Here is a 13,728-nt window from a genome sequence, read left to right on the forward strand (position 1 = left end):
GTAGGAGTAAGAGAGATAGATATAGAGAAGAGAGAAGAGAAGAGAAAGTATAGAGAAGAGAGAAGAGAGAAGAGAGAAGATAGATATAGAGAAAGAGAGAAGAGAGATGTATAGAGAGAGAAGAAGAAGAGAGAAGAGAGAGATATAGAGAGAGAGAGAGAGAGAGAAGAGAGGGAGAGGAGAGAGGAGAGAGAGAGAGAGAGAGAGAGAGAGAGAGAGAGGAGAGACAGGGGGGAGGGAGACAGGGGGAGGGAGACAGGGGGAGGGAGACAGGGGGAGGGAGACAGGGGAGGGAGACAGGGGGAGGGAGACAGGGGGAGGAGACAGGGGGAGGGAGACAGGGGGAGGGAGACAGGGGGAGGGAGACAGGGGGAGGGAGACAGGGGGAGGGAGACAGGGGGAGGGAGACAGGGGGAGGGAGACAGGGGGAGGGAGACGGGGGGAGGGAGACGGGGGGAGGGAGACGGGGGGAGGGAGACGGGGGGAGGGAGACGGGGGGAAGGAAGAGGGGGGGGAGGGAGACGGGGGGAGGGAGACGGGGGGAGGGAGACAGGGGGAGGGAGACAGGGGGAGGAGAGGAGGAGACAGGGGGAGGGAGACAGGGGGAGGGAGACAGGGGGAGGGAGACAGGGGGAGGGAGACAGGGGGAGGGAGACAGGGGGAGGGAACACAGGGGGGGGGAGACACAGGGGGGGGGAGACACAGGGGGGGGGGAGACACAGGGGGGGGGAGACGCGGGGGGGGGGAGACACAGGGGGGGGGAGACACAGGGGTGGGGGGAACACAGGGGGGAGGAGACACAGGGAGGAGACACAGGGGGGGGGGGAGACACAGGGGGGGGGGGGAGAGAGGGAGATCTGTGTATACTGGGTCTGGTGGCTCAGTGGACGAAGGCGTCTGCTGCAGGGACCTGTGTTCAACCTCATAGTCACAATTATTTTTTTGCTTTAGCCCCGCCCCTCCCCCTCTGACCCTGCCCCCACCGGGTCAGCCCTCAGCCACAAACCACACTGTAAATTTGGCCCCCGAGAGAAAGTTTGTGAGTACCCATGGTGTATAGGATGAATTAAGTGCACAACAGGTGGTTTTTCTTTTGGTTGGGGACAATGTAAAACAGGACTCATGCGCTCACTAAAGTATAAATGGGTGTTTTAAATACAGGTGCCTATTTCTCAGTATCAACAAAGTACAGTCAACATTTTCCAGTGTCAGGACACCACTGGGTACGAGTGTACCCACAAGAAGCAAGGGTACACCAGTAGCCAATTGCTACTGGTCAGATTAGGGTTGGGCAGGATTGCACCTTCAACCTGTGATATTTCTGAAACCCCAAGGAGTAGAACCGGGAGTCAAATGGTTCCAGAATTAGGAGAACCTTCTCAAGCAAGCAGAATGGAACCCCATGCCAGTGGTGTGAAGGGCAACTACCTCATAGTCCTATGAGGCTGATTTGAGAAGAGTATGAGCACCTTCAAAAGCACAGGATGGGTAAATGACGATACAGGCAAATCCTATTCGACAATCAAGGCGACGATGCAGCTCCTCGATCTAGATGGTGTCCTTGCTCCCTCCTGGGAAACTGGCTTGGGAAAGATTAGTGGCTCCTGGGCCAACCCAGTTTGTTAAGCTGTGCTCATTAGGGAAGAGGTGTGGTGCAGCCGGGGGCTCACGGTTCGATCCCTGGCGCCAGGTTATCCCAGCACCTTGAGACTCTGGGCAATAGCTCGCCTAATCTTCCCAACGGCCCCCAGCAACAGGACACCTCACCTGAGGTGGCTGCGCGCTTTACAAATGCTGGTATTATTATTATAGAGGATTCCCCATCAGATGGGTGTTACCAACAATCGGGTCACTTCTCTTGGAAGGTTCAAGTCATAAATGTAGGTTTTTCCTTTTTACAAAATAAAATCGTTGGACCAAGGTAACTCTACATGGTTCCAAGACTTAGGACCAGTCTGGAGTGAGAACGTCAAACAAAGAGGTTCCTCTAAAGGTCCTATTTTCTCACTTACACTGGTGTGCAGGTATCTTCGGTGTGCAGGTATCTTCGGACTCAAGATAACAATGTTAAAAGCACTGGTTTATGGATGCAGGCCTCTAGCAATCTACTCGCTATGGCGAGTCAGATTTTATCATGTCGAGCTATTTTTAGAGCCTACTAGCTCTGTCTGGCCAGCTGGCAAACAACAGGTGTTCTGTTCATTGACAAAGTGAATGAGCAATAAAGATACCTTTAAATCGCGTTTTGTTCTTGTCACATTTGCTGTGTGTTTAAAGACAGAGGTCAAATGTCAGGCTATGTCTTCTGACAAATCACTGCTTATATTTGCCTGGAGATTGGTGTTTACTTTTATTCCTCTGACTTCAAAATTTAGAGGATTTTGTAAAGTGAACAGTCATGCTGGGCACACCACTTATAAATAGGTTGTAAATTAACAGTCCGAATGTTACAACACATATTTTAAGAGTTAGAAAAGCACTTTTTTGCAAATTCTAGAGTGAGGTGAAACAAAGATTTTAATATGATCAAAACAAATCAGAATACTTTACAGGGAAGAACAGCAGTCCATAGACATATATGTACCAAGAAAGGAGGGCGAGAATAGGAAAGACAGAAATCAATTATGTAAGAGAGCACAAGAGCAGGGTAAAGACAGCAAAATGAGAGAGAGAGAGATAATGGACAAGCAAGCGAGACAAAGCCCACCACTACAGGATTTCAGAAAGAAAAAATCCCAGCCTGGGAGGCAGACAGCTCTCAGCCTGCCTCCACGCATAGTCAGCAACTGCTGTGGTTCGTGATGCTTGCAATGCACAATTCTGCTCTCAGTAATCCCCATTTGCAACAGCTGGTGATGGGGTTGATTGATGTTGCAAAGCTGTACTCAGTTAACTTGATTTTGAAAGCAGGATGAAATGCATAATCAAACGAATTCTAGCAAGACTTGACCTTGTACCAGTTTCTATATTACATGAAAATTGTTTAAAATACCAATATTTTCCCCAAAAGACTTTTTGATGTTTGTGTGGAACTATCTCTTTCTACAGCTTACCGCTTTCAAAGGTAAATAAATGTGACATGGACATAATGGTGTCACAAAAAACATTAATACATCCCACTTAGATTCGGTATTTAGAAGGGATGCCTTAAATACGACTTTCCAAGGCGTAGTGGGCAAAATATCGATGGATTTAACCCAGATCTTTTGACTGGGGGAGAAAGTTTGCACTGTCAGCATTCCGTCCATTATTTGTTTGCTGTAGCGCTTTTCGCCCTAAGTGGGATGGGTATTCCCAGACGTGGGTCCCTTGCTCACTGTGCCACTGGATTCAAGCTAGCCTGGCTGAAGAAGGGTGACATACCCTGAAACCGGTCCCAGGATGCTTGTTTCCGGTCCAGGGAGGACCTGGCCTGGCAGTTCGGTCTGGACTGTTTCCATGAGGCACAGGGGGTCAAGACTGATTTGCATATGGCTGGGTCCAAACTGGGGTGGCGTAGTGGGCAAAAGAACGATGGATTCAACCCAGATCTTTTGACTGGGGGAGAATGTTTGCATTGTCATCATTCTGTCCATCATTTGTTTGCTGTAACACATGGACATAATAGTGTCACAAAAAACATGAATACGTCCCACTTAGATTCGGTATTTGGAAGGGATGCCCTAAATACGACTTTCCAAATACCGAATCGAAAAAACAAATTGTGATTTGGCAACGTGTTACCGAATCACAATTTGTGCTTTGTACATATGAAAAGCATTTTTGTGGTTGGAAAATAGGACAGTTTCTGACCACAATTACTTTGCACATCTTGCTCAATGTTCTGACACCCCTACATCATTGCATACCACCAACGTTCCTCCACCTAAACTCTGCAGCATCAGCATCCAATCCTGCTTTAGGTAATACCAACTATTAAGCCCTCTACTTTGTCCTCCCCACCTGGAGCTGAAGGCTGTGCCCATAATACCCATCTTTAAAGTGACAAAACCACCTCCTAAATTTCGAATCTCACTAAGAATGGCCTAGAGTTTCCCTGTACATATTCACACACCCCAACCATAGCCTTTGATACTTGAAGTTCAAACATGTCTATATGTAAAATGGGTATTCTTATTCTCACAGTGCAGTCCCTGGGCATCAACCTAGATAAAAATATGTCCATGGAGGAGCGCTTCAATAATTCAGCCAAAGCAGCGCTCTACACACTTTGGCATCTCAAGAAAGTCAAGCCCTTTATTCCTCAGACGATCTTAAAAGGGTAGGTCAATCTGTTGCAGTCTCAAAACTCGACTACGGTAACTCCCTCCTTACACAAACTCCAAAATATCACTTGGCGCCCCTTAAAGCTGCTATCAATGCAGCTGCCGGACTCCAAACAGGCAATAAAGAAAATTTGATCACATCTCTCTTGTCCTCATTAGTCTTAAACGACTTCCCAGTGAAGGAAGATGAATCTTCAAGACAGCCTACATCACCCACAAAGTGCTTCATACAAAACCCCTGAATACTTGGAAACGAAAATTTCTAAAGCTGGTAGAGCACAAACACTTTAGAAGTTCCAACGCTCTTTTTCTCATTCCTCCCACCTTCGATAAACAATCTCAGGCTCGCTCCTTCTCAGGTAATGCTACGAAGATCTAGAACTCACTACCCGAAGATCCCCACTGCAACTCCCCTTTTCCCTTCTTCAAACACGACAGCAAATCCCTACTCCTCAACAAATACCTCAACATGTGCACAAACTGTTTCACAATTCCCTCGCTGACTAGTGCCTTCTAGATAGTCACATGACTTGCCCAACCTCCTTTTTAGGTCTCGCCTAGCGTTGCTGCGCGCATGTGCTGCTCGCTCTGCGAGAGCTATAGTAATCGATATTTCAGAAGGGGACTTTAAGCCACACCCCTGTTTTAAAATTGGCTGGCATCATCGTTTAGGCTCAACGCTGGCTCGTGATTAGCAATTGGGCTTTTTTGTTACCGTCCTGTCACCTTTTGGGACAGCCCATCTGGAATGGCCCACGCCATCAATGTTTCCCATGACGTAGGAGGGTGTGCTGGTAGCTTGTTTACTGGCTCCTGATTGGAAATCCTACACGCTCCTCCCTTCCCTTCCCTCATCCCAAATCATACTTCCCAGAGTTGCGCTCTTCATTGTTCATGGGCTTCCGGAGGCAGAGGGCAAAACAGATGCATGGGAAAGGGGTATACCTTATTATACCGCGTTTTCCTTTAAATCCCGTCATTTGTAAACAGAAACAAACTATTGTTCACAGTTGTAAGTAATTTTTTTTATAGCCTTGTGTTATGGTGACCTTCACAGACCACTCGAGCCCCCTCGTAGCTCGGTACCCTGTCACCAGACGCCATGGACAGCCACAGTATATGGCTATGGTGCGCACAGAGGACACCGAAAGTGATTACAGCCAGTGAATATTGTTCTGTTCTAATGTACATGCTACATATGTTTTTTGTTGGTAATGTGTGTAGTTGTGAGAGATACTGGACTCAGACGCGTATGTGAACTGTGCGGTGTATAGGGCATGCATCCATGATATTGAATGCATGGATGATGCATGTTTTACGCACGGTACATAGTTATGATCCTGGATTTATTAGGCATGGCATGTCTGTGTGGGAACCGAACTAGAGGCATTCTGCGGATGTATGGCTGCTATAATTAGTGTGCATTGAACCGCTCGGGCCCGGTACTACTGCACACGCTGCACCATTGAGAGCTCCGCTGCTGCCCGAATCAGAGCCGCGCTCATGACTTTAATGTGTGGGCGTGCGCAGCACCAGTCTACCCCAGGCTCCGTTCCATAAACAACCGCCACCGGGCGGAACTTGCAAATGCTTGGTTACCGCCCTGTCGCCTTTTGGGACAGCCCATCTGAACTGGCCGATGCCATCTTTGTTTGGTGTGACGTAGGAGGGCTCTGATATGTTAAACGCTGGCTCATGATTGCAATTTGCTGCCATTGATCGCGCATGCCCACTTTCACTTTCCAGGCGCAGCCGGGACAATGCGACAGTTTGTATATGTCTCGCATTTAAATGCGAGACATATAGCATTGCAAATATTTTTTATTTTACGGCACGTGCCGCTTTCAAGCAGCCACGTGCCTTTGAGAGACCCCCCCACCCCAGTTTTTTTATCCCACTTAAAGCCCTAGTGGAGTGCAGTGTTCCTGAAAACATGGTGCGAACTAAGGTGGATACTGTCAGTAATACCAGTAGCTACTGCAAAGGTAAGCTCCTTTGTTGATGATTTTGGGATGGGGAGTATTGTTAAGTTGGAAACTTGTGGTGGTGACATTGTGCAAACATAGGTTCTATAAAAAGTGTAACGCTTATTGGTATTCTTGTATCTTTCACAATACATTTAACAGATGTATCCTACCTAAAGTGGGAGGGGCGCTTTGCCCCCCCCCTCCCTCCACCCCCCAAAATAGTAGGTAGAAAATTAAGTAAGGTAATAGAATTTCCACGGGAAGGCTTACTTCATGAGAGTGGATTCTGTCGCCGATAAGCATTGTTGCCGATCTTGGTAAATGATATGGGGGGGCCGGGGGGGGGAATGCTATAATGTAACCAGGTGTCATGGTGTAAGAATCGTACGCAAGGTCGGACTAGCTTCTAGGGCAATAAGGCAGCACCCGATGGGTTGGTCTAAAAGCTCTATTTGTGGCTTTGATTTATAATCTCCTGGGGCAGTTAATATTGTTGATTTCAACAATAATAAAGCTAACTGTACTTGCAGCAAGCTTAAATCCATATATCAACTCAAGAGTCCCTCTACAAATTGTCCCATGACACACGGGGGTCTGCTAGCTAGCTTTTCCGCCATGGTACACGCAAGGTCAATGGGGCAGCAGTGGCATCTGGCTACGAGAATTACCATAATTGCTGTATTTTATTACTCAATCCGTGGTTAGGGGAACATTTTCAGTGTATTTACATGTCACAATTGTGTAAACTGTCCCTTTTTTTTCAAAAAACGAGCCATTTCTAAGCAGGCATTGCAATTACAACCTTAGACTAGCACTACGTTGGGGGTCCATATGTCCTGCAACCATAGTTTGCTTTCCTTTAGCCCAAGCTTTCTCAATTCAAGTGGAGGTTGTTTCGCAGGCCCGGTTCCTAATGGCTGGGGCGTTTTTAACAAAATATGTAAAGCTGTTATGTTGTATTATTTAAATGTACATAGCTGCCATTTTGTATTCTTTCCTGTGAGTAGTGTATGCCCCCCCCCCTCCCTTCTCTTTGCTCTGCTGGTGTCCATCTCTTGCTTCTTTTGCCGTGGCTTGCTTGTTTATTCTTCCCCTCAATTGTGCTTAACTTCATAAGGCATTGAAGCACTTGAAAAATGCTTTTTTAAATTAACTTTAGTCATGAGCGCGGCGCTCGCTTCAGGGACACCACACTTTTTAACCTTTTTTTTTTACTTTAAAAAGCGCGACGCCGTCTTCACGGACACCGCGCTATACAATGCAATAGGTGTTGCTTTTAGTATTGTAAATGACAATGCCTTTTAATTTTTTTTAAGATATTGCCATTAGCTCCAAAACCAGTTGCGAGACCTATTGCATTGTAAATGCTTGTTATCCCTGGTGCTGTTCTCATCCTTGTGCCCTGCATTTTACCATATGACTTTATAACCACTTAGTGCTTTACTATCTTGTGTCTTGGATATTATGAATACTCTCATATACCTCTAGTAAATCTATTTGCTTATTCACACCATTTGTTATGCGCTCTGATACACTCGGGCCTGGTAATTGTAATTGCACATATCCACAACTTGTAAAGCGCTCTGATAAACTCGGGTTCAGCTAGCGTTTTATACAACTCAAATAAAATACCAAGCTACTGAAAACTGCAACACCAAGTTTCCATTCATTAGCGATAGTGAGAGTCGAAACATGCTATCAGTCTAAACCAGAACTACATTTCCCGGGATGCAAGGCCTGGTACAGACAATGCTAAGACACAGTCCTGAAATGTTTGTGACTCTGTATCAGACAAGACTCCGTATCCTAGACTACAAGAAATAAATGTGCAATGCAACAGACTGGCATGAAACGTAAATATCCCGACCGCCTTTCCAGCCTCCAACATTAATACAGGGCCTCCCTACACAACATTCTCTCATTTGTCAGACTCAACTGCCTCAGACTAAGTGATGTGACAAGGGGTATGCTGGGAACTGAAGTCCTGGCTACACTTCTAGCTACTATGTGAAATAGTTATACACTACGAATCCCGACTACCATTGCGACAATCATGCTTCAGATCGACTCCAAGCGGAATGACGCATCCAAAGGTTGAGCTGATGGGAAGTGTAGTCGTGCGTCACACTAGTCCCGTTACACATAGCCAGCTGCGCACTCCATGTCCCGGCATTCAATTCGGCGGACGACGCACCCTGGGTACGAAGAGGAGTGGAAAGAAGGGAAAGAGGGGAGGGGGCTGCTAGATCTTACCGGTGTGTCGAAGGAGAAAGCACACTCGTCCTTGTGCACGCGGTCGCCAGCTTTGGGCACCCTAATGGTGGGCAGCACGGCAACCAGCGCCTCGCTCACCTCCGCCATGGCCTCGCCTTCTTTACACCTCTTCCAACTGTCACAGGAGCCGGCGGGACGCACACGGGCAGCGCGAGACAGTCAGAGCTGGGAGGGGGGAGGTGCCTGCCTGCGCATGCGCTGCTTCTCGAAAAAGGCACGGTGCCCGCGTTAAAATTATCGCCCGGCGCGAGGCGAGGATTTTGGGGCCATACCGGAATTGGTAATCCAGGGGGAGATTGTGCGGATTGACAGAGTATATGCCTTCAACTGAAAGACAAACTCTTGGCACAATAACAGAACACCAAAGAGATAGATAGGGGCCGGTATTGAAAGCAATGACAGACCAGTATTGGGACTATGGAAACAGAAGAAAGACGTTGCAGCGTTAGATCTCTGCACAGTCATGGCAACAGGAGCTTTGCAGGGTGCCGCACACAAAGAATAACAGCATATTTTGCGTCAGGCGTTTTAATTAAAAACAACCCTGATACACCCATGCAAATTTACCCTCCTGACAGCTGGTACTTTGCTACCGCAATACTAACCTTTTATATTTATATATATATATTAAGGCAGAGGTCTTCAAACTTTCTGATGCCGAGACCCCCACTGTAAAAAATTTTAGGCGTAAGGATCCCCTCATCATTGCCAACTATCCAGCAGCGGCCGGCTCAGGTAAGCGTGGGGAAGCAGGGCAGGGGGGACCAGACGGATGACAGAACTATTCTGTCGACTTCCCCGCCTGCCACACCACGCTTACCTGAGCCAGCCGCCGCTGCAACTATCGCCAACCATAAATGCCCCAAATTCCCACAGAAAATCATTTTTACATTGGGGAAATAAATAATGTTTAGCAAACCAAAGGTCAGTGAGCCAAAGGTGTGGCTAAAAAACAACGTGCCTCATTTATGAGGCATTCGAGTAGGGCATCACCACAAGTCTTCTTGCAGCGCTGCCCTACGCCAATGTGAAAGAGCAGGAATGCACCTTATTTATGAAATATGGTGCATTACTGTACTTTCCCTCTGCGTTGGTGCACAAATTGCTGCCTTGCGCCAACATAGGCAGAATTGCTTTTGTGCAGGAAGGGGTACCTTACTGCACAAAAACAATCCTGAGAGGGGGGTTTCCTCTTTCTAAGTGTGCTGAAAGCATAAAAAAACAGAAATGAAAAAAATTCTCCTTGTTACGCCTGCTGTGGGGAGGCATACGGTTTTAGTGCTGCCACAGATTTACATGGTTTTCATATCTGGGCAGTGTCAAAATCCATGGGTGTTGCGTGGGAACACACACTGCAATGCCCATGGATCGCCTACTTGACATAGAGTAAGGCAGCGCAGAGACTTGCGCTGCTTTGTCTTACACCATATCTATAAGGACATGCAAAGCCATGTAGGGTGACTTTAACTCGCCTCATAGATATGATTGAGATGCTTGTGCCGCCGAAGCTACAAAAAAATGTGACCCTCCGTTGGCGCAACCCTCTCATAAATTGGCCCCAAAATATTTTGTTCATTTTTAGGTCTTTCACCATTAGGTAGCTACATATAAAATAATAGGTAGCTTAAGTGAAAAATAAGTTTAAAAGTTGTTACTCAGTGGGAAATGCACTATATAGTACATTATGAAACCTCTTTTATTTAATGCGCTGCAGACGTCTGTGTGTAACCAGACAGCCCAAAAATACATTTGGTTGGTGCAGTGGAGAGTAGTGTTTTTGTAGTGCTATGAGGTCACAACCTGTGTCAGAAAGCACTGTGAATGTGTAAGTCAATATTTTATACTTGCATTATACACGTTATATAGACTGCTAAAAACTGCAAATAGTTTTAGGATAAAATGGAGCTTCCAAAATGTAGATTTGGGTAATATCAGACCATAAGTAATGCATTTTTTTGCAGAACAGTCCCTCAACTCCTCCTCTGGGGTACTAAGCACTGTGTAAATACAGTTATGATTAAAAGCACCCACTTCACATCCCAGTTGTTAACCATCAGGCAAAAAAAACCCCAAATCTTTGCCATCACAATGCTTGGGGTAATTCGAGCAACTAAAGCCAGAACCACTCCCAAGCATCCTTTACATTTGCAGATTAACTTCTAGCACACAGTTGCTTTTCATTCAGGCAAGCAGGCACCCTGGAAAGAAGGCTTGGTAAAAGGATTGTTTTACCTGTTTGCTGGACCTCTTCCTTTTACAGCACGCGAGACTCGGCTGAAGTATTTTAAAGATCGCAGTGTTTTTGTCTAAAGGAAGAGCACATGTTTTGTATACCAGGCAGAAGTTAGGCCTGGAAATGCACAACCTCCTTCCCAGGACTCTGTGGCCTCCCTGGGGGTTGCGCCCCACAGATTGAAGACCTCTGTATTAGGGGCACCGCACGAGTAAACCTTAATAACCCCCCCCCCCCACAAAAGATATCCACGCAAATGTGTGACCTTTTTTCCCCATATCAGATGATTCTAAAGGTACCAAGGGTTTGTAGATTTCCCCTGGAGGTATCTTAGAAAATAGCCAAAATATAGTTACATTTGGGTTTTTGTGCGAAAAAGTTGTGCAAGATAGTCTATTTCTTTTTCTTCTAAAAATGGCATCAATAAGAGGTTTGCTTTACTAGGATCACTATCTTCCCAGCTTTCATTAACAGGCAGAGTTGTATACCAAAAATATTTTTTTACTACAGTTTTCACCAGTTTTCTAAGAGGTAATCCATTGTTTACTATTTTTTTGGGTGGTTTCAGCCTGCTTGCAGATTGTGGTGGAAACATGAGTAACCCATGGGTGATCTCAGAAAGTTGCACGTCTGAAAAGTAGACAAAATTCTGAATTCAGCAAGGGTTCATTTATGTAGATCCCTCCAGGTTTATCTGAAGAAAGTGTTGAAATGATAAAAATGATTTGGAAGAAAACAGCCATTTGTAATGTTTTTACAAAAACAGTATATTGTTGAGTCCGGCAGTCCTTCCAGTTACAATGATATATAAGCATCCCTAGAGAAATCTACTTGCTCTCTAGCCATGGCGAGTCAGATTTATCAGGGCAAGCTATGTTTAGTGCTTACTGGCCCAATCGTGAGAGAGATCAAACTGGCAAATAATTGTGCTGCTTCTTCGGAAAGTGAATGAGCAATAAGGATATCTTTACATCTTGTTTTTACCTTGTCACATTTGCTGTGCATCAGAGGCCGGTCAGATGTCAGTTAAGGTCTTCTTACAAATTGAGACTTATTTATCCTGGATATAAGTGTTTACAAAATCCTTTAACTTTGCAGTCTGAAAAAGAAAAGTAAAGTGAACTGACAATTGTGCTGGGGTGCATATGGTGCATAAAGGGCTCTGGAATGTCAGGTTTTTTTTCCTAACAACATTTAAATAGCTTGTAATTGAACCGTATAAATTTCAAAATATACTTCAGAAGTTATGAAGGCATTTTTGCGTAATTCTGAGGTGTGATGGTAACAAAGACTTTAATAGGATCAAAACACTTGATGTCCAAATTATAAATATTTGTTGAATCCCGATTTCCACACATTATTTTGTACACTTTATAGTTTTATCAATATTTTGTATACTTTATCGTGTTATTAATAAAGCTGCATATCAGTGGAAAAGAATGTGGAGATTTCAATGGAAATGTGCTGTGTGTAAATGGCAGTGCACTAACTCAGCATGCTTTAGTAATATATTTTTTAAAAGTGAGAGTTTGTAAACAGGACCTGTGAAACATTCTTGCCCCCAACATGTTAACTGCTATTGGTAATCTAAGAAGCAAGTAAGGGGTGCATGTTGACCCTATAAAGGGTCTAGCTTTCAATTTTACATGAAGCAAACCTTTAGTCCATAAAATCAAACAAGATTTGTTTTATACAGCAGACATGCTGAACTTGCATATTTGAAGGTCCTCTCGTATGTGATAATGAAGAACAAGGCGACTCTGAGTTAAAATATCTGCCTAGATCACACAGTTTGAGACCAGTTAAGTTGAGTAGGTTATTGACATCAGTAGACCTTTAGGACTGGTAGCATTGCTATAATTTTTGAGGCCTGATAAGATTCGTAGGATCTTCAAAAACACACGATACCCAGATCCAACAACGGAGCTGCACTTTACAATGTTTTTTTTTTATTGTTTACTGACAATACAGCATTTTATATGGCAAAATATAAAGAATAAAAATAGGTATGATGAGAACCTTGGTATTTCTAAGATGTACACAGATACAGAGTTTTGATACACTGGTTAGTTATACGCCTCTGAATTTGTGGTTACCCATACTGTTGTGATTCAGAGGGCATTTTGCTAAATGTCTTCATTCTTCAACACTAGCTTACATTTGGAAGCCACAAATGCAGAGAAATCCAATTGGTAATAGCAAAGTTTCTACAATTCAGTTTTCCCACATGTGTCTAAATAAAATGATACCTCACTTGTGTGGCTGGGCCTAGCGCCTGCAACACAGAATGCCACAGAACATAACCTGGAAACAACACATTTCACCCAGAAAAATCAGTGCTTTTAAAAATGTATTAATATAATGCAGGCAGCTGCAGAGTTTGAGCCCTAGCTCAGCTGCCACCCAAGAAACCTACCATACCCAGACATTTAATTGTATTTCTATAGTACCTACTACTCCTGATGAGGCGTCCAAGCGCTTTTCAGTGAGTAGCACGGTACTCGGGACCCAAAAAGTATCAGTGATGGATTAGTATAGCGACATTTATGAAAACTAGGCGCCTGAGGGGTCCAGGAAGAAGTGACTTTTGTGGGTCGTAAGAGGTTTTATTACCCAGAAGCCCCCGCAAACCTTAAACTGTGGCTAAAAATACACTTCCTCATATTCCTGTAAGGGAAATATTCCAAAATCTGTTGGGGTCCACAAATTTCGTGCGACCCAGTGTTCCCACATATCTCCCAAAAAATGGTGCCCCAATTGCGGGAGTGGGCCTAGCGCCCACAGGAGGAAAACCTCCAAAATGCAACACGGACAGATCAAATTAAATGCTGCAGTTCACTAGTGACATTTAACTGGAAGGACCTGGGTACACTTTGTACCATATACTAGGGAATTATCGGTAAGTTAAATATGCCAAACAGATGTTAGCCAATGGCACTTACACTTTGAGTTTTCAAAGCACATTCACTGTTCCTTGTACAGCAGGACC

The 13,728-nt window shown here is 44.9% G+C and overlaps 1 protein-coding gene and 1 long non-coding RNA gene across 3 annotated transcripts in view; both read right to left on the reverse strand.

Moving 5' to 3' along the window:
• Nucleotides 1-8,917, reverse strand: part of USP5 (ubiquitin specific peptidase 5) — a 200,084-nt gene extending 191,167 nt beyond the window's left edge. The window contains exon 1 of one of the 2 annotated variants that reach the window (XM_085619846.1): nt 8,486-8,917. In XM_085619846.1, the coding sequence (XP_085475972.1) occupies nt 8,486-8,593 (108 nt within the window). In that variant the 5' untranslated portion in view covers nt 8,594-8,917. The remainder of the gene's footprint in view (nt 1-8,485) is intronic. The other variant, XM_085619847.1, reaches the window with a different exon arrangement.
• Nucleotides 8,918-11,722: 2,805 nt separating this feature from the next.
• Nucleotides 11,723-13,728, reverse strand: part of LOC146812749 (uncharacterized) — a 143,962-nt gene continuing 141,956 nt past the window's right edge. Inside the window, exon 3 of the long non-coding RNA XR_014965978.1 lies at nt 11,723-11,838. This is a non-coding gene — a long non-coding RNA (uncharacterized LOC146812749). The remainder of the gene's footprint in view (nt 11,839-13,728) is intronic.

This window comes from Triturus cristatus, chromosome 7 (assembly GCF_964204655.1).
Source record: "Triturus cristatus chromosome 7, aTriCri1.1, whole genome shotgun sequence".
NCBI lineage: Eukaryota > Metazoa > Chordata > Amphibia > Caudata > Salamandridae > Triturus > Triturus cristatus.